The 21,687-nt window shown below is 42.8% G+C and overlaps 1 protein-coding gene across 1 annotated transcript in view; it reads left to right on the forward strand.

The window, feature by feature from the left end:
- LOC135221928 (mucin-2-like) overlaps window positions 1–21,687 on the forward strand; it is a 176,394-nt gene that overhangs the window by 84,700 nt on the left and 70,007 nt on the right. Inside the window, exons 3-4 of the mRNA XM_064259952.1 lie at window positions 6,931–6,983; window positions 18,768–18,876. Of these exons, the coding sequence (XP_064116022.1) occupies window positions 6,931–6,983; window positions 18,768–18,876 (162 nt within the window). The remainder of the gene's footprint in view (window positions 1–6,930; window positions 6,984–18,767; window positions 18,877–21,687) is intronic.

The raw sequence follows: 21,687 nt of genomic DNA on the forward strand, positions 1-21,687 counted from the left end.
AGCTCTCCAGAGGTTGTCTAGAGAGCACGTTACCATCTTCCCGAACGTGTGTCAGTTTGAGAAGAAGAAGAGGTCTTGGTTCGATGGCTTTGAGCCTCTTTTGAAGAATAGTTTCAGCCTGCGGCCCCTCAGTCTCCTCCTTCGCAATTGTTATCTTCGAAGGACGACTGGCTCATTCATGCCTCCACTCAAACGCGGTGTCTGAAGGATTTTCAAACAACTTAATCGTTGGTGAAGTCCCTGGAACTACTGGTGAATTTTCGAAAAGTCATCTATGAATCCCAACCCAATCCATCGTGTATCTGGGGATTCAGATGGATTCAGTGGCTTTTCGAGCTTTTCCGTCCCAGGGACGTCAGCAGCAAGGCTTAGACAAAGGAAAGATTCGTGCTCGGTGAGGGAATGGATGAGTCTAACTGGGGACCATTTCCTCGCTGGAGAAGTTTGTTTCCTTGGGGAGACTGCACCTCAGACCGTTACATTTTTTTCTCAAGTACAATTGGAAAAAAACCAAGAATCTACACATGATCTTGGAAATTTCAGGAGAGGTAAAGCATCACTTGAAATGTTGGCTAGATCCAGTGTAGCTGTCGGAGGGCGTGTCTCTCAAGCTTCAGAGCCCCGACCTAGTGTTGTTCTCCGACGCGTCCACCACGGGATGGGAAGCATCATTAGGGGGAAAGAAGTGGCAGGCACCTGGAGAGGGGAACAGGTGTCCTGGCACATAAACCTAAAGGAAATGGCAGCCATCTTTTTAGCTCTCCAGTTTTTCCAAGAAAAAGTCTCTCGTCGAATAGTCCAAGTCAACTCAGACAACACCACAGCTCTGGCGTACTTGAAGAAGTAGGGAGGAACACAGTCTCAGTCCCTTTTTGCTCTGGCAAAGGAGATCTTGCTGTGGGCAAGGCACTGGACGTCATGATCCTTACGAAGTTTGTAGCATGAGTAGAGAATGTCTGGGCAGATCTCCTCAGCAGACGAGGTCAACTTCTGCCAACCGAGTAGACTCTGCTTTGGAGGTATGCCAAGAGCTGTGGGGGTTATGGGGACGTCCGCTCGTGGATATCTTTGCGACGTCCAGAACGAAGAGGCTTCCACTGTACTGCTCCCCAGTACTCGACCCAGCTGCAGTGACGATAGACACACTTCTCTGGGACTGGACGGGGATGGACCTGTACGCCTTTCCCCGTTCAAGATCTTAGGGGAAGTCATGAGAAAGTTTGCGGTGTCGGAAGGGACGAGAATGACTTTGTTCGCTCCCGTTCTGGCCTGCGAGAGAGTGGTTCACAGAGGTCATGGCCTTTGCAGTAGACTTCCCGAGGACGCTTTCCAGTAAGGACAGATCTACTCAGACAGCCCCACTTCGAGAGGTACCACAGAAGCCTCTTCGCTCTGAGTCTGACTGCATTCAGACTATCCAAAAGTTGGCCAGAGCGAGAGGCTTCTATACGTCAATGGCGAAAGCTATCGCCAGTGCAAGAAGAGCGTTTTCCAACGCAGTGTACAATCGAAGTGGATAGTCTTCAGGAGTTGGTGCAAGAAGAACGGCATTTTCCTCCACCACGACCTGTGAGCCAGATTGCTGACTTCCTTTTCTGAGAAGGGATCTAAAACTTGCAGTCTCTACAATCAAGGGTTATAAGAGTGTGCTTTTAGTTGTCTTTAGGCACAGAGGCCTGGACTTGGCGGACAACAGAGACCTTCACGATCTCTTGAGATCTTTCGAAACTTGGATGTAGTTCTGAAGTTCCTCATGTCCAGTCCGTTTGAACCTATGCATGAAGTGCGAGCTTTTATGAATTCTTCTTGGTTCCATAACAATATGTCATAAAGGACATATGAGCTGTCACTTACGGAGATGCAATTCTGTGTTGACCTCCCGTTACACGAAGGATGTCAATTCAACCTACAAGAGATCCTTTTCTCTTGGTTGTTCGTGTCTGCGGATACGTTGCTGGGATAGGGAGCCGACACTGATCCTTAACTAGTGAGTTAATTTTTAGTTTAACTCTTTTTAAAATTAAGCGCTAACCCTCGTGTTAGGATCAGGTGATCGGGATCGGTGTTGTGCTCCTTAATTATGCTAATAGGCATAGGTATATGGTCATATGAGTGGATTAGCACCCATTGACAAATGCCAGTTAGGCTTTGCCGAGTAAGTGGATAAGACCCCATCGGCAAACCCACAAGAACTCTTACCCATAGGTCACATCCTCGCTGAGGCTCTTGAGACGAAGCAGACTCCTAAGCAATAGCTAGGAAGTCAACCCTCCGTCTGAAAAGATAGGAACCAAGGTTTATAAGAGGTCCTTCTGATAACTTGTGGTGTTGGTCAGGAAGCCAAGGTTACCAGTGTCAAAGAATGCTTTGGCTTTTTTCTTGAGGGGCACCATCAAGGAAGTGCATTCATCCTGTCAAGACAGTGATATGAAAGTGTTGAAGGTGAATGCGCATGGACTGAGGGCTATTTCTACGTCGGTAGCCTTCCAAAAGAACATGGCACTCAATGACATCTTGAATGCCACATTTTGGCGTAGTAATTCAGTGTTTGCCTCTCACTACCTTCGGGAGGTGAGGATTACATACGAGAACTGCTACTCTTTGGGCCCATATGTCGCAGCAGACAATATATTGGGGACAGAGAGTAGCACTCTTCCTATCTTTTAGAAAATAATATGTTAGTTTGGACTTTTTAATTTTATTTCTTTTTATTTTTTATTTTTATTATGTTTATGTAGGTGTTTAGTTTTTTGTGGTCTTGGGTAGGCCGCCTTAGGCGGCCTTCCCTCCATTAGCCTTGGTTTTACGAAGTTTAACCAGATAGGCTAGGTCAGGTGGTAATGTTTTTTGCTTCGCCCTCATAGTAGGGTAAAATGTTTTTGTCACAGTGTGGTCACGCCCCCATTGACAAATCATCTGGAGCGCACCAGCTACATAGGTCACGTCCTTGCTGGCACCTCCAGTGAAGCATTAACAGCATTCGGTGTCTAAACAACACCTATATGATCTGTCACATTGTGGTCACGCTCCCCGTGACAGTTCATTAGAGCGCACCAGCTACACAGGTCACGTCCTTGCTGGCACCTCTAGGAATGCAGTACCGAAATTGGAGGTCTATAATATAGGATCTAGTTGCATTGTGGTCACGCCCCCGTTGACAGATCCTCTAGAACTCAACAGCTTCACAGGTCACTACCTAGCTGGAGTCTCTAGTAAAGCAGATGCAGACTTGGGTGACGGTACTCACGAAGTCAGCTATGCTAACAGTTAAGGAACCAAAATATCAATCATATATATGAAATTGTTTCCCAAAATCGAATCTGTCTCCCCCTTCCTCCAAAGGTGGGATTCAGCTATATATATATCTGGCAGGTAAGATTCATGAACAAAATGATATTGTTATGATACAATAAAGTTTGTTCATACTTACCTGGCAGATATATATAATCAAAGTGCCCACCCACCTCCCCTCAGGAGACAGTGGCACTAGAAAAATCTGACAGAAAATGGGAATGGTTCCTTACGCCCGCCTCCCAGCGGCGGGAATGGGTACTACCACCTGGCCGACCACTGCGTGTGCCGGGAGTTTTGAAATTCTGTCGGACTTCGGAGAATACAGCTATATATATATCTGCCAGGTAAGTATGAACAAACTTTATTGTATCATAACAATATCATTTTTATCACACACACTGGTAATCTAAGGCCAGCAACCTGTTATGCATATCCGCTTTTTTGCAAACAAAAAAAAAAGGTGCAGGGGACTGGATATATGTTGTGAAATAATAACTTTCCTTACTATATACTGAATATACTGTACTCTTGAACTTTGACCAAGTACATATACATTCTTGTTTTTATGATGACAAAAATGCTCATTTATTACCCTAAAATTGTTAATAACATTGTTGCATTTCATAGAGGCCTGTTGCATTTCACAGAGGCCATCTCTATAATGAAATTCAATATTGATTTCTTGGCACATTGCTAAGTGCAGTAGTATATGTATACAGTCTATGAGGTAGAAATTTATTATTGCAGCAGTTAAAACTTAAAGCATTATTGTAATGGTATCTGCCAACTCTTACTCACCCAGTAACATGCATCATGGCTCTTCAGTACGCCATGGTCAGTGTAGGTGACAAGTTCTTGCAAGTGTGTAATTGTAATGCTGCCGTGTGTCATGTTTTCATAATTTTTGGTGGTGTGTTGGTGTGTTTTTCACTTTTTTATTATCAGCAGTGTTAAATGGGCACAAAGCTGGTACAAAAGTTGGTGAACTAGTGTATATCATTGGTGTTTGCTGTGGTTATTTGACTGCTTCATGCAGCATTTCAATGAGGAAGGGGAGACTCATTTTCTTGCCACTAAGCTGAAGACAGGAAGGCCAAAGAAGACAGCTGAAAGGACCAGGAACCTTATGGGGTTCAGAGTCCTCTCAGTTGTTTTCTTAGGCCTTCCTGTCTTCTGCTTGCGTCCAGCAAAATGAGTCTTCCCTTCCTCCTTGAAATGCTGAGTGAAGCAGTAAACTAATCATGGCAAATGCCATTGATATGCATTTCACTAACTTGAATGAAGTTGGCGTTTGGCTCTCTGAGAAGAGAGAACAAGGCAAGGCCATTTTCTGTTTTCTTCCCTCTCGGCTTTCCCGTAGAAGGTACCTGTCCTAGCCAACAGAGAAGCTCCTTCTTTGGGAGTCACTACCTCCTTCCCAGGAGACTTCTCCAGTCTCGCTGATTTGTCACGTCAATCAGCCTTCTCATCAGCAAAGGTAATATTCTTGTCGATGGAACTCAATCACCTGGTCAGGAACATTTTTAAGGTGTTTGAGGTCTTCAGTTTCTTAGAGTGGACTATTGGGGCCCACACTAAGAAGATTGAGGACTGTTCTGACTTGGCAGGAGACTGTCCTTCAGACCAGCTTGGCATCCTAGCCTGCATGGACAAAACCATCAGAGATGGCAGCCTGGAACTTGCTGCTCTTTTCTTTGAGGTGGCTCAAGAAAAGAGTTATGGTGTTTCTTTGGACCTCCAGAAGAAATCAACACAGAATTTTCTTGCTAAATGATCCCCCAAGAGTCTAATCCTGGCTTCAGATAGTACGTCACTTCCTCTATCCTATCTTGTTCGGCCAACAAATGAATGAGCCTTTTAGGAACTGCGCTTCTATCGAGCAGTTCATCAAGTTAATCAAATTCCATATGAAGGTTCTGCAGTTCTTCCTGAAAGCCAGCTGGGACCAGAGAACTCATCCAGACTCTTTTTGTTTCCCATAACTCCAGAGATCTAGGTGGACCTGCAATGTTGGCCGTTCAAAGGAAGTTTCAGAAGGAAAGTCTCTCCTTCCTCTGAGCCCTGACCTAGGCTTTTACTCAGACACATCGAATCTAGGTTGGGGAGCCCTTCTTGGGAGCATGGAAGTTTTTGGTTTGAGGTCCCTGAAACGGAAGAACCTTCATATCAATGTCAGGGAATTGAAGGCAATCTATTTAGGCCTACAATCCTTCTCAACCATAACTTTCAACAAAACAGTGATGGTCCCCTTGAACAAAACACTGCTGTGTCCTACATCAACAAACAGGACGGGACTCGCTCCTTCTCCCTCTGTGAGTCTACAAAGGACCACCACCTTTGGGCAGAGCGGAATCGAACCAAGATCATCACTCGATTCACACAAGGGAAGTTGAAAGTGTTGCGGAGGAACTGAGCTATTGCAAACAGGCCCTTCCCACAGAATAGACTGTGGATCCCCTGGTCTGCACTGACCTTTGGAAGTTGTGGGGCAAACCGACCCTGGAACTGTTCGCCACATCAGGGATCATCGCCTTCTGTTCTGTTCTCTGGCTCTGAACCTTCTGGCATGGGTAACAGATGCCCTGCTTCAGAATTGATCAGACTTAGACCTTCATGCATACCTGTCCATCAGCTTGGTCAGGGAAGTGCTGAACAAATTCCAGGCACATCGCAAAGTGTCTCTGGCTCGGGTAGCTCCGTTCTGGTCTCCGAAAGAGTGGTTCCCAGGCCTTGTAAGACTTACTTGACTTCCCGAGGCTCCTTCCACAAAGACTAGGTCTTCTCAGACAGCCTCACTTCAGACTTTTTCACCAAAGACTATCCACACTTGCCTTGACAGATTTCAGACTTTCAGGAAGCTCCTCAGAGCAAAAGGCTTTTCAAGACCAGCTGCAGAGGCTGTTGCAAGATATAGACATCAGTCTTCTTGCAAGGTTTACCAAGCCAAAGTGGACAGTTTTCCACAAGTGGTGTAGAAGACACAACATCTCGTCTGCTCAGACATCTGTGACTCAGATCGTGGATTTTCTGCTATATCTGAGATCTTCTAGACCATCTAGAGGTTTGTCTTCCCCTACCATTAGAGGATACAGGGACATGCTGAGTTCCATCTTCAGACAGGATCATGGTGACCTTATCAAGTCTTTCGACACATCCAAACAGAGGAAGAGACTCGTCGCTTGGAATCTCGATGTAGTTTTGTACTGGCTGTCTAGCTCTCCTTTTGAGCCCCTTCATTCCACATCAGTAAAGGACTGAATTAGAAAACCCCTTTTCCTTGTCACTTTGGCTACTGCCAAGAGTGTTGGTGACCTGCAGGCCATACATAAAAGGATAGGATTCTCTCAGTTTCCTGGCCAAGAATGAGGTAATGTCCAAGCCTGGCACCATCTTCTATCATAAGAATTTGATGGAGATCCATGGCCTGGGATGTAATGAATCAGATTGTTTTTGTAACAAAAAATTTTTTCTTTTTTTTTTGGATGTTAATCATGGAATGCTTACCTTCCTTCTGTGGAATCTGATCTGATAGGCCAGGGATTTTCTGGCCACAAAAATAAGACATTTATGTGATGATTGGTTTGTATGAAAAAATTTTTCTCAGAAATATATTATTTTTCTTATCTTTCTCAACAGGTGTTGGAGGTCATATAACTTCACCATTGGTTGGAGAAAATGGGGGAAGTCAGGTAAGACATTCATGTCAATTTTATTTGAAGTTTATGCATTAGGCCATTTTACCCTCCACATGGTTGATTTGTTTAACCGTGAGGTTAAAATTCAGTCTTGGGTAATTGTAATAAATACTGTATTCCAACTTGTGACACGAGTCAGGTTTATTTTGAAAAATATGTTAAAATGAAATTATAATTTTTCATCATTAAAATACCAGAAAGGAGGACATTTTATCCACTAATGCAAATTAGTTGGAATATTAAAATGTATCGTTAAATGTTTTCGCATTTTAAAGGGAAGGATCATAAGACTGCATCAGTCGTATGTGGTTATGATTTATTTATCTGGAATTTATTATCTGGTGGTGATAGTAACACTTTGGCTTAACAGATGCTTTTCGGGGCCTTACTGCCTTACTTTTTGATGAGAAACAGTTGGTTTTGTACTAAGACCCTATTTTGTAGCCTACACTTGAACATTTTCCACATACCTTACAGCTAACAGGAATACAATAGAACATTATCTAGTTCAAAACTTTTTTTGTCCATTGTTTTCCTTTCACCCACACATTTCTTGGAATTACTTAGCAAAGAAATTATGAAATTTTCCCTGTTTCTTTATGTCATAAACAGTTGAAGAAACAGTGTTGTATAATTCACGAAGAAACAGTGTTGTATAATTCACTTTAGGCTTCATACTTTGTCTAGTTTTTCAGGTGTTCAACCATATTAATAGACAATGTACAGTGTTTGTGCTTCATACAAGAACAGTAAAATACGTAAGCAGGATATAATGAATTGAGAAAGTGGGAATGGTTACTTGATTTTACAGTGATGCCAAAAGTGTGTATGTAACAAATAGTTCCATCAAGGCCCACCCGACAGTAGAGCAGGGTAGTGTATTGACCCCAATTTATGATTAGCCAAAATTAGTACCAATTTTTAATGAAACCATATTAGCCAGTACTTAGCTATTAACTATTTGTACTGCTTGCACTTCAGCTTGTCATAGTCTTTTAGCCAGAATTAGTGCCAAATTCATTATGAAACCCAATTGTAGCTGTTAACTATCTGTCCTGCGTGCACTTCAGCTTGTCATAGTCTCCATATCATCTTTAAGGGGTGTGTTATTTTCAAATTTCGAGGGTTAGGAAAGGTGTTTTTGGCAGCAACCTTTTTTATGTATGTTATTTGTGGGTAATTATTTCTAATTTTTGTTCACTTGTAAAAATTTATGAACATAAGGGAGATTTGTGTAGTTTCCTAATAGTATACAGGAATTTTGAATATTAATTATGTAATTAGGTAAAAATTGTAAGTAAATCCCTTTTACTGTATGTTTTTAGTGCTGTATACAGGGTGTAACACGAGTTTATGCAAATATTTTGGGGAATGAAAGAAAAGGTAATTTTGAGCAGAAAATGTTCTATAAGCTTATGCATTTTAAGGCTTCGTTGAGGGGAATTTCAAAATAACGTTATCATTACTGCTGCTTTCATGCGATGGAGGTTGGAAATGAGAAGCGTAGCATGGGAAGGGAAGTGAAGGGGGGGGGGAGCTGTTGCACTGAATGATACAAGTGAATTGATAGTCTTGTAATTATGATTTTTTTTTTTTTTTTGTTTTTTTTTTTTTTTTTTTTTTTTTTTTTTTGCAAGTAATCTAATTTAAATGATTAGCTAACAGCGATAATGTATGGCTTTACATTTCTAGTAAGTAGTGTAAATGGTGCTGAATCATGTTCATTTGTGAAAGTTGAATTTTAGCTCGCTTTGTCCTGCCACTTCATTACGGAATTGTTGAACCAGGAATCATGACTGGGTCTGCTGTGCCTGTTACTGCTGGTTCTGATAGAGAGGGACAGATTTTTAAAAATAATTTGAAATCTTTGATAGGAGTAATGAAGAACCAAACCTACCTGTGATGTAGTGGACATTCAATTAGGCTTAGAGGACATTCAAGTTAGCTTAATTTTCTTTTTTTTTTTTTATCGGTGTCCAATGAGTATACAGTAGACCCTCCGTATTTGCATTCTCCAGATTTGCGGATTTCTCTCGGGAATGATTCCCCGCATTATTCGCGGAAAATTCGCACAGTCTTGGTATTTTTCTATCAGAAATATCCACAAATTCCTTTTTTCCATCATAAAATGGACATTTTGTGATAAAACTATTAACCCTCTAACGCCAATTGGACGTATTAAACGTCGACATAAATTGTCTGTCGGGTGCCGATTGGACGTATTAAACGTCGATTAAAAAAGTTTTTTTAAAAATTCACGGAAAAATACTTAAAGGCCTACCAGTCGAAAACTTTTGAATCACACGCTTAGGGGGATGCTGGGAGCTCATGGATCAAAGCGTTGTTTTGTTTACAATCGTTACGCAGGCGCGAATTTCTTTCTTATCGCACTAAAAAGTATCAGTGACACATCTCAGAAATTATTTTGTCACTTTGACATAATTTTTGCACTATTTTAAATTAGCCGTTACATGGAGTATTATATATGAAAATGTGCGCAGTTTCATGTAGAATACAAAAAAAATACTCATGATTGTAGCTTTTATCAGTTTTGAAATATTTTCATATAAATAACGATGTGGCAAAATTTCAACCTTCGGTCAACTTTGACTACCGAAATGGTCAAAAAACACAATTGTAAGCTAAAACACTTAAATTCTAGTAATATTCAATCGTTTACCTTCATTTTGCAACAAATTGGACGTCTCTAGCACAATATTTCGATTTATGGTGAATTTATGAACAAACTTTCCTTACGTCCACGCGGTAACTCTTCTGATAAATTTTTTCGTGCGATTGTCGTAATGTTTGCACCATTTTAAATTAGCCATTACATAAAGTTTTATATATGGAAATGTGTGCAATTTTATGCACAATACAACTAAAAACAACCCATGGTTGTAGCTTTTATCAGTTTTGAAATATTTTCCTATAAATAACAAGTGCCAAAATTTCAACCTTCGGTCAACTGTGATTCTACCGAAATGGTCGAAAATCGCAATTGTAAGCTAAAACTCTTATATTCTAGTAATATTCAATCATTTACCTTCATTTTGCAACAAATTGGAAGTCTCTAGCACAATATTTCGATTTATGGTGAATTTATGAAAAAATAAACTTTTTCCTTACGTCCGCGCGGTAACTCTTTCGAAAAAATCAGAAATTTTGTTCTGCGATTGTCATAATGTTTGCACCATTTTAAATTAGCCGTTACATAAAGTTTTATGTATGAAAATGTGTGCAATTTTATGTAAAATACAACAAAAGATGATTGAAGATTGTAGCTTTTCTTATTTTTTAAATATTTGCATATAAATCACAATAAATAGAAAAAAACCACGTTCGGTCAACTTTGACTCTACCAAAATAGTAAAAAAATGCAATTGTATGCTAAAACTCTTACACTCTAGTAATATTCAGTCATTTATCTTCATTTTGAAACAAATTAGAAGTCTCTAGCACAATATTTAGATTTATGGTGAATTAAAAAAAAAAAACTCCTTCCCTCCGTGTGCGGATTCTCCGCCACAAATCTCCGAAATGCGTACGTCCCATTCTTGTAATATTTGCTCCGTTTCATATTAGGCCTTTCATAGAGTTTTATATATGAAAATGTGCGCAATTTCATGGAAAATACAACAAAAAATAATTGAAGGTTGTAGCTTTTCTCATTTTTTAAATATTTGCATATAAAAGAATATACGTATAAAAAAATTCAACATTCAGTCAACTTTAACTCGTCCGAAATGGTCAAAAACTGCAATTGTAAGCTAAAAACTCTTACAGTATAGTAATATTCAATCATTTATCTTCATTTTGAAACATTGGAAGTCTCTAGAACAATATTTAGATTTATGGTGAATTTAAAAAAAAAAAACATTTTTTTACGTCCGTGCGTTACGAATTCATGCATCATTTTGTGATAGTATTTTCTCTGTGTTGCTTTGATTGTTTTACAATGTGTTATATACCAAAATGATCGCAATTTAGTGTACAATACAACAACAAAAATTAACTTTAGCTTTAACCGTTTTGCCCACAGTGCGATTTGAATACAATTATATATGAAATATTGTTATTGCGCTATCATATATTGCATTATTCATATATGATAATGATATTTTTTTTTTATTTCTGAGAATTGCATACTAAACTTTAGGCAGTGACAAAAAAAGGAGCCAAAAATGAACTCTTAATCTTGAAAACTAAGCGTGCTGCGATTTTTTGAAAAAAATATTTTTTCCGCTTCAGCACTCACTCCGAGACCCCCCGGCATATGGGGGAGAATTTTTATTATACCCCTTCGGCGTAAAAGGGTTAAGTAAAGCTTAACTTTTTAAAAGATCCATGGAAAAAATGCATATCCATCATGTTTGTATTTTATCATATGATACTAATATGTGATTGTTACATACTCGAATTTTATATCTCATGTATGATGTGACCCCCTGAAAATTTGCTCCAAAATTTAGGTCTTCAAAAGTCGCATGATGTGCGATTATATACGATATATTAATCAACAATATTTTGTAAAATTATATAATTTAATTAAACATTGATTTACTTGAATATGCTAGAAACATGTTTCTGATCAAACCCTGCAGTTATGACAACTCTTCACCTTCAGTAGTCCAGTTGACGAACAAGCATAATGAATACCAATCTCTTGAATTAGACTGCACCAACCAATTCAGATATTGTGTTTGTTCCGATACGTAATACAAACCATCGGTCCTTTAACAATAGGAAGTAGCTAGCGGCAGCTGGAACGGTTGTAAGCTTCGAACAAGGGGAGAACGGTAGTTAACTGCTTGTCCGACGCGCGACTGGGAGGTAAACAAATCACTTTTGCTTTCGGCCGCGGGTGTGAAGGACGTGTTCGTCATCGCTCTCTGCCCGCTTCATCGTCGTATGCTTTGTTTATATTGTGTTTTCTACTAATGGTTTGTTTGACTTGAAAATGAAACTGTAAGTACACTGTTTTCATTTTCATTACTTAATTATGAACCAACATGGATATTGCCGTAGATGCGGCGATTTCCTCTCTTTTCATGAATTGAACCCTTGAATTATGTCTCGGTGCCGATGGCGGGCGCGCTCGCGCCGAGTCATGTATTTTGGGCGAAAGTGTGTAATTGAAAAATGTAAGTACTTTTTTCATTATTATTTTTTGCCCTGTTGCGTTCGTTACCGAGAGCGTGATTGCGCTCGGCACGAGCCTTTTATTTTGTATGATAAAATGCAATGAAAGTGGATTCGCAATGCAGTATTCTTTTCATTTTCATTTATTTATTTGCATAAAATTAATTTGGATCAATTTTCGCTCTTACCCGGGAGATCCTTACGATTTTTTCTGTGAAAGTGAAATCGCAAGTGCAGTATTCTGTTTCATTTTCATATATATTTTATGATAGCATCATATTATTTGGATCAAGTTTCCGTTCTTACCCGGGAATTGATCTTTTCCCCTTTAAGTTCTATGAAGTGAATCGCAAGGGCAGTATTCTGTTTCATTTTCATATTACTTTTTACTGCTGTGCGGGGGTAGGGGAAGCGAAGGTCTGCCAGGAAGTCGTCGGAAAGCTCTCCCGCGACTCCCTTGGTATCCGATTCTTCGTCTTCCTTCCTGCCCCCCGCTCAGCTTCCTCGTTGTATTTTGTATTTGGGGTCTTCCTTGCGTTCAGGGTGGGGCATGTCTTCCCCCCGTGCTGGGCCTGCCGTACCTGCCGTACCTGCCGCTGATGTGATTCCCGCTGTTGGGCTTGGCTGTCCCTTCTGGGTCTACGCTGCCGCTGTTCCTGCCGCTCCTGAGCTGGTTGCTGTTCCTGTCGCTCCTGGTTCCTGAGCCTGTCCCATGCTGGTCCTGCCCACGGTGTCTTCCCCAGTCCCAGGTCCTTCCGGACAGGTGCAGTCGGGCCGTGTTGCTTCGGCAATAGCCCCGGCTCCGGCCTGGATGGAGGACCTGACGACTGTCCTGCGTGAGCTGACGAGGAAGAGGAAGCTGTCATCTTCGTCTTCATCGTCTGCTGCTGCCTCTTCCCCTTCGACTTCTAAGGCCCATAAGCCGAAGAAGAAGAAGGCTGCCTTCCCCCCTAAGAAGTCTCCTTCGGGAACTTCAAAGGGCCCGTCCCACCCCGGTGGGACGGGGGGTCCTTCTGCTGGTCCTCCTGCTCCTTCGGGAGCGGGGCCTGTCTCCCCTTCCGTAAGGAAGAGATAGACGGGGACCAGAGGAGTATCGGTTAGCTCTGGTACTTCCTCGCCTGGTGCTAGCGGCGATGCCGCTACGCCAGGTTCCGGCTCGGTCTCTCGTTCGCGAGAGATCCCGAGTGTACGTTCTCCCTCGGGAGACCGTGCAGCCAAGTTTCGGCGCCAGAGTTCGCTCGGCGCCAAGACGCGACACGGAGCAGAAGGCTGGTGAGAGCCGCTCAGGTGACTCTCGCCAGGCCAGCGGCCGCTCTTGCAGCGACCAGCTGGTAACCCGGGTTTTCCCCCCGAAGAAGACTCCTTCGGGACCTTCTAAGGGCCCGTCTCGCTCCGGCGATTTGGGGAGCTCTTCTGCTGGTCCTCCTGCTCCCTCGGGAACAGGGCCCGTCTCTTCTTCTACCAAGGAGAAGAAGACGGGGACCAGAGGAGTACCAGCTTCGGCTGGCACTTCCTCGCTGGTTCTAGCGGTTCTGCCGCTAAACCAGGATCCGCCTCGGCTTCTCGTTAGCGAGAAGTACCGAGTGGACGGTCTCCCGCGGGAGACCGTCCAGCCAAAGTCTTGACGCCCGAGCTCGCTCGCCGTCAAGACCGAAGCGCGGAGCAGAAGACTGGCGAGAGTCGTGCAGACGACTCTCGCCAGGCCAGTGGACGCTCTCGCAGCGACCAGCTGGCTGCTCGGGTTGACGTGACGGTCGCTGACCAGCCACGGGTTGAGGCGAGGAAGGGGTCCCCGCGGCCGTCGGTACCAGCCACGGCTGGTACCAGCGGCTCGACGCGCCAAGAGGACGCTCGCCGGTCTCACCGCGACAGCGAGCCTAGCAGGTCACCTGACCGCCGCTCCCATCGGGACCGGGCGGAGACGGTAACCAGCAACAGCTCGCCTGACGCTAGAGATCAGCGTCGACGTTCTCAGCCGAGCCTCTCTCCCCAGGCGAGCGGCAAGGCTAGGCCTGCTGCTCGATCACCACCGCGGGTTGACGATCAGCAGCAGCCCTCCAAGCACGCTGGTCCTGCCAACTACCACCACCACCTCCAGCCTGGCTACTTTGGTCCCCCACACCTAGTCTGATTACACCAGCCGACAAGCATGTCTGCTTCCATGGGTGGCGGCCATCAGCTGCCTTCCTTTGCCTTTCTGATACCACCCCCTGGGTTCTTACCTCCCTTGATGTCGCCAGAAGTGACAGCGATGCCAGCCATGTTGAGGATGGGCCCTGCCACATTAGAGCGCACTCCAGATCGCTGCCCTGTCCCTCCTGTGACTACCAGACCTGCTGCAGTTCCTGGACCGGCTACCATTCCCAGACCTGCTTCCGACTCTGCCACTGCCCCTGTACGCGAACCATCTCACTCTGATGCTCCCTGGATGGCGCACACTTCACTCCTGCAGAAGCTGTTGGAGAGGAAGTCGAAGAGGAAGGGATCGAGGAAGATGTCGTTGTCTTCTTCGTCCTCGTCGTCATTTGCTGCCTCCTCTCCTCCCCCTTCAAAGGTTTCTCAACCTAAGAAGGGGAAGGTTGCCTCTCCGTCCCCTAAGAAGTCTTGTCTTGAAACTTCGAAGGGTCTGCTTTCCTCCTCCTCCAGGAGGAGGGCAGTTGGCGCTCTCATCAGCTCGCCCTCTCCTTTGGGAGCTGGAACCGAGGGTTCGCCTTCAGAGGTGAGGGTCTCGGGAGCCTCTGGAGCACAAATGAAGGTTCGTTTTCCAACTCCGGTTTTTCAAGGTGCTGCTGGAGGAACCAGAGACGTGTCGGGATCTCATTCGCAATTTTCCTCAAATGTGCAACCTTCCAATGGAGGTAGCACATCCACTGACAAGAACGCAGGATCAGTTCCCCATTGGGACAGTGGCACGAAACGAGAGAAGGGATCGAGTCGCAGCTCGGACCCACCTGTGAAGACTAATTCTGGTTCTTTGTCAGGAGCCAAGAATGTTGCACCTCTCCCTGCGGAAGGAGCAATGGGAGAGGTGAAGAGTAGGTCCTCTGTTCAGTCCTCTTCACCAGTGGCTTCAGCCTCGAAGAGCACTGGGGCATGTCGGGAGGAGGATGGCGTTCTCCGTGGGCAGCAGTGCTGTTCATAGGAAGACTGCAGCTCCCACCAGTACTGCTACAGCGCAGGAGAGCAATCACATTCTCCTCGGGAGTCCGCATCGTCAGTACGGTCGCGTTCTCCTCGACACACGCACTTGTCACCACCGCGGGTTGGTACAATTGTGTGGCTCACCCCCACCTGGCAGCAGCGCTGTTAGGAGGAGTGAAAGCATCCGATCCACCTCTCCTATTCCCTCTACTTCCTCGGGATACACTGGAAGGTGCAAGGAGAATGGCAGGAACCCTGCGGAGTGCTCTCCACGGGATTCAACGACAGCGGTCTACGTCCCTGGAGTCTCTGGACCTCATCGATTGTATGCTAAAGTCGTAGAGTATGGATCAAAGGGGTCTGGCTTGGTTCCTCCGCATGGAGGAGTAGATCAGGAAGACCGATCCCTGGAAGGACTTCGGCCTTTACCAAGGGACTCGGACACCCCTGAGATACAGAGGACTTTTGCAGAGATTGTTGCGCTGATTCGTCAGCACAACAATCTCAGGAAAGCAGTTACAACCTCCTCTACAGGAGATCATCCCTCTCACCATGAATCCTTTTGGGGACCCAAAAAGGAACCCAAAGCTTCAACGGGACTTCCGTGTTCAGCTTTAGCTGATGGCATGTTGGATCAGGTGAATGATCTTGTCTCTGGACAGGAGAATTCCCTTAGATCCAATGTTTGGATCAGCTGCTTCCTCCTCCTCCTCTACCTCGCCAGAGGCGCTTCTATACACCCTCAGACAGGCCTCTACCGATTAGATGTTGATCCGGACCTGGTTCAACTCGGTCTGGGTCTATCGCTGCAACTCCTATCCGCGGAAAACATTTCTCTCCTTCAACAGAAAGCAGTGATGTTGGAAGCCACCTCTATGGCGGCTCTCCAAGCAGTCTCCTGGTTGGACCTGTGGTCATTCACAGTGTCCAAGGTCGCCGCTTCCTCCGGGCCCATCACCCCAGGTAAAGACTCAGTTGGGAGACTGTGCCAGTCTGGAGGTAGGCCTATTACCTAATGGCCCACCAGACTGCTAACCTGTGGGCGAACCTGGTACTTGAGGTGCAACACTGCCCTCTCTCGAGTATCCAGGTCTCTCGGTTCCGAGTTGGTTTTGGCACTGAGAAACGAACTTTTGCTGGGTTCTGCCTCTCTCTCTGATAGAGAGCAGGTAAATGATGATAGAGAGCAGGTAGATGATGCAGTGGACAAGTGGCAGGACGAGGATAAGGACTGGCTTGTTCACTAGGCAGTAGCAAAACCATCTGTGCCTTTTATGTTCTACTGCTGCCGGTCCTTCGAGTCGGGCTAGCACTTCCTCTGCCCCAGAGAAGTCTTCTGCTTCGAAGGGAGCCAGAGGAACGACACAGACTTCTTCTTCCTCTTCCAAAGACAAGTCTTCTTGCCCCTTTCAGACCGATTTCCAGTCGGGACGAAGAATGAAGGGAAGAAGGGGAAACGCTATACAAGCATTCCCCCCCAACTGCTGCCATTGGTGGGGGGGCTGTCTATCAAGCCATTGGGCAACTTGGCGACGATACGGAGCGGAGACCTGGGTAGTAGATGTCCTTCGGGACAGCTATCTGCTTCCCTTTGAGTTCCCGCCACCCCTCACCAACCATCCAGTCTGGCTTTTATCCTACATAGTGGGATCTGCAAAACACCAGGCATTGCTGCAAGAAGTGCAAGCAAGGCTGAACAAGAGCGCTATCAAAGTTGTGTCAGACAGGTCTTCGGGATTTTTCACCCAAGTTTTTCTCATAGTGAAGGCTTCGGGGGTTGGAGACCAGTCGTAGACCTTTCTCCCCTGAACCGGTTCGTTTGCCAGACTCGGTTCAAGATGGAAACAACACAATCGGTGTTGGCATCCATCAGGGAGAACGACTTCATGATATGGTGGACCTAAAGGATGCGTATTTTCAAATACCCTTCCACCAGTCGTCCCGCAAGTAACTCCGCTTCATCCTCGGGGAAACAATCTACCAGTTCAAGACACTATGCTTCAAACTGTCGACTGCTCCCTTGGTGTTCACCAGAGTGTTCAACCTGGTCTCGGCTTGGGCACATTTGAATGGGATACGTTTCATGAGGTATCTTAACAATTGGCTGGTCAGCGGCTTTCCAGGGGTTCTGGGAACAAGTGGTGTTTATGAGCGACAACACCACGGTGGTGGCATATTATCAACAAGCAAGGGGGACTTGTCCTTCCTCAAGCTCCACAGGTTGACAATGCAGGTGCACGAGTGGGCAGTGACTCTCTCAGTGGAGCTCTCAGCCAGGTACATCCTGGGCAAGAGGAATGTAGTGGCAGACAAGCTCAGCCGCCAGAATCAGGTGGTAGGAACCAAGTGGTCCCTACACCAGGATGTAGCGGAAAGGCTCTTCAGTCTAAGGGGGCGTCCAGTCATAGATTTGTTCGCCACCTGGTACAAGAGGAAGGTGGAAATCTTCTGCTTGGTTGTGCCGGACCAATGGGCAGCAGCAGAGGACGCTTCCCAACACCTGTGGGACAACCTGGAAACTTACACCTTTCCCTCATTCTGCCTGATTCGAGCTGTGCTCAAAAGAGTGTGGATCACACAAAATTTACAGATGATTCTGGTGTTACCCAAATCTGCTCTTCTCTCCGAGGCACTGAGAGAGATTCCCCTGTGGCAGAACAAGCAGTTGAGTCCCTGTGTCTTCACGCTTGTAGGTTATCCACCATTTCTTACAAGCGAGAGGCTTTTTGCGTTAAGCAGCGACAGAGATGACTGGATACCTCAGGAAATCCTCTGCAGCAGTTGTCCAAGGAAAGTGGATAGTTGGAACCCCTATAAAAATGCTTAAAACCTCCTATTTTGTTAGTTAAAACGCAAGAAAAACCTACTAAAAATTTGTATACCTGGTTTTTTTAATAGTTTTATCACAAAAAGTGCATTTTATGATGAAATTGATAAAATAAAAACAGGCATTTGTGGATATTTCTCATAGAAAAATACAGCGAATAGGCAAAATTTCCACGAATAATGCAGGGAAATGTTCTCGGAGAAATCCGCGAATGTGTGAGTCCGTGAATCTGGAGAAGGCAAATACAGGGGGTCCACTGTACTGCCCACCCCAAGCCACCCCTCAATCTGTTGCCTGGGCTGAAAGCAAATTGCTCAACCCCAGTCTTGGCATAACATCGACCAGATGGTAGTTAACTACCATACCGCCTTGTTTGAAAAATCAGCGGCCACATCCAGGCTTCTTCACCTTAAGTAATTCCTATTGTAAAGGACCTAGGTTTGTATAGTTAGGTAAAATACAATTTATACTTTCAAAAATTGTGATTTTGCATATATTGTGAATTACCATGATAAAAATTTTTTTATGATGCACATAGTAAAAGTACTTGTATGGGATATGAAATTATTGATGTTCCATGCAGAAGTATTGCAAAGGAAAATGTGAAGGTATGTTTTTGATTTGAGTATTTTGAGAAGGTTATGTTAATTCTTTTTTTTTTTTTTCAGGATGCCTGTAGTAGTGGTAGTGGAGAATCAGGAGAACTGTACAATGATGGAGGAGCAGTTCCAACAACATACATATACAATTCAAGTATATTTGACCAGCAAGGCATGGGTAAGACATTTTACCTATTTTTCCGACAAAACATGTTTCGTTTTTTGTGTGCTCTAAAAGGGTGTTCAAAGTTCCATTAGATACTATTGGAGTACCACATGTAGTTATGAATTTTGGGTGATTACTCCTTTGTTCAATAACTGAGAAATTCTTAAGGTAACCATGCTACCATGTCAGCTTTGTTCACCCATAGGGCAGGTAGCCTTTTTGACATGTTTTTTCAAACTTCCTGACTCGGCATTAATGATTTATGATGGTTGTAAGATTATAGGTATTTCATGCATTGTGTATATTATTTTCTTTATTGTAGTAAAGTGGTTTTATAATCCCACAGGATTAATCATAATTTGTTGACTTTACATAGGCACTGTTGAAGTATTCCCTTATGTGGGTATCTAGTCTCACATGGTTAATCATAATCTTGCTGACTTATTATAGATGCTATTGAAGCATTTTTATTAACTTCTAAGCCACATTTTTAGGAAGGGAGAGCATCTCTGGTGGCTTTGTCAGACTTCTGTTCAATTGATTCCTAGATTAATGTTTAAAGAGCTGACTGATGAATTCAAAAGTGCTACTTTAGAGCAGCATAATCATGGTGTATTTTGCTCCTACTTGGGTATAATTTCCAGTATAGTACCCCATTGTAGACAACCCTTAACAGACCTTTTTGTTGTGGAGGCAGTGGCTCTGATCATCTCATTCAAGAAAATAAGAATACCAAGTGTCCTTATACATAAGAGTTACCGCTTTACATTCATATAGTTAAGAAAGTAGGTGGAAGCAGCGTTACTAACTTAACCCTTAAACCCCTATTGGATGCATTAAACATCGACAAAAATTGTCTGTTGGGTGCTTAATTGATGTATGATACGTCGACGCAAAAAGTTTTTTTAAAATTCATGGAAAAATAGTTATAGGCCTATTTGGCAAAAACTTTTGAATCACACACCTTGAGGGATGCTGGGAGTTCATGGATCAAGCTGTTGTTTTGTTTACAAGCGTTACCCAGGCGTGCATGCGCGAATTTCTTTCTTCTTGCACTTAAAAGCACCGGCGACAGATCTCGGAAATTATTTCATCACTTTGATGTATTTTTTGCACCATTTTATATTACTGTTACATAGAGTTTTATATATGAAAATGTGTGCAATTTCATGTAGAATACAACAAAAAACAACCCATGGTTGTAGCTTTTATCAGTTTTGAAATATTATTATATAAATAACGATGTGCCAAAATTTCAACCTTCGGTCAACTTTGACTCAATCAAAATGGTCGAAAAACACAATTGTAAGCTAAAACTCTTATATTCTAGTAATATTCAATCATTTACCTTCATTTTGCAACAAATTGGAAGTCTCTTGCACAATATTTCTATTTATGGTGAATTTTTGAAAAAACTTTCCTTACGTCCACATGGTAACTCTGCCTAAAAAATCAGAAATTTTTTCGTGCGATTGTCGTAATGTTTGCACTGTTTTATATTAGCCGTTACATAAAGTTTTATAAATGAAAATATGCACAATTTCATGTAGAATACAACAAAAAAACAACCCATGGTTGTAGCCTTTATCACTTTTGAAATATTTTTGTATAAATAACAATAAGTGCTAAAATTTCAAACCTTCGGTCAACTTTGACTCGACCGAAATGGTAAAAAAACGTAATTTTAAGCTAAAACTCTCACATTCTAGTAATATTCAGGCATTTACCTTTATTATGCAAGAAATTGGATGTCTCTAGCACAATATTTTGATTTATGGTGAATTTTTGAAAAAATAAACTTTTTCCCTTACGTCCGCACGGTAACTGCCGAAAAAATCAGAAATTCTTTTGTCCAATTGTCGTAATGTTTGCACCTTTTACATTAGCCATTACATAAAGTTTTATACTATATGAAAATGTGTGCAATTTTGTGTAGAATACAACAAAAAACAACCCATGGTTGTAGCTTTTATCAGTTTTGAAATATTTCCATATAAATAACGATAAGTGCCAAAATTTCAACCTTTGGTCAACTTTGACTCACCGAAATGGTAGAAAAACGCAATTGTAAGCTAAAACTCTTAAATTCTAGTTATATTCAATCATTTACCTTCATTTTCCAACAAATTGGAAGTCTCTAGCGCAATATTTCGATTTATGGTGAATTAAAAAAAAAAAAAAAAAAGACTTTCCTTACGTCCGCGCGGTAACTGCCGAAAAAATAAGAAATTCTTTCGTCCGATTGTCGTAATGTTTGCACCGTTTTATATTAGCCGGTACATAAAGTTTTATATATGAAATGAGTGCAATTTCATGTAGAATACAACAAAAAATAGCTTATGGTTGTAGCTTTATCAGTTTAGAAATATTTTCATATAAATCACGATAAATAGAAAAAATTCACCTTTGGTCAACTTTAACTTGACCGAAATGGTCGAAAACTGCAATTGTAAGCTAAAGCACTTATATTCTAGTAATATTCAGTCAATTACCTTCATTTGGCAACATACAGGAAGTCTCTTGCACAATATACAATTTATGGTGAATTTTTGAAATTTTTTTTTTTTTTTTTTTTTTTTTACGTCTGTGCGTTACGAATTCATGCATCATATTGTGATAATATTTTCTCTGTGTTGCTTTGATTGTTTTAAAATTTGTTATATACCAAAATCATTGCAATTTAGTATACAATACAACAAAAAAATAATTTAACTCATTAGTTTTAACTGTTTTGCTCACAGCGCGATTTGTATAAAATTATATATGAAATTTTTTTTCGCGTTGTCCTATATTCCAATATTTGCCAAAATGAACTCTTAATCT

Source organism: Macrobrachium nipponense, chromosome 3 (genome assembly GCF_015104395.2).
Source record: "Macrobrachium nipponense isolate FS-2020 chromosome 3, ASM1510439v2, whole genome shotgun sequence".
NCBI classification, from domain to species: Eukaryota; Metazoa; Arthropoda; class Malacostraca; order Decapoda; family Palaemonidae; genus Macrobrachium; species Macrobrachium nipponense.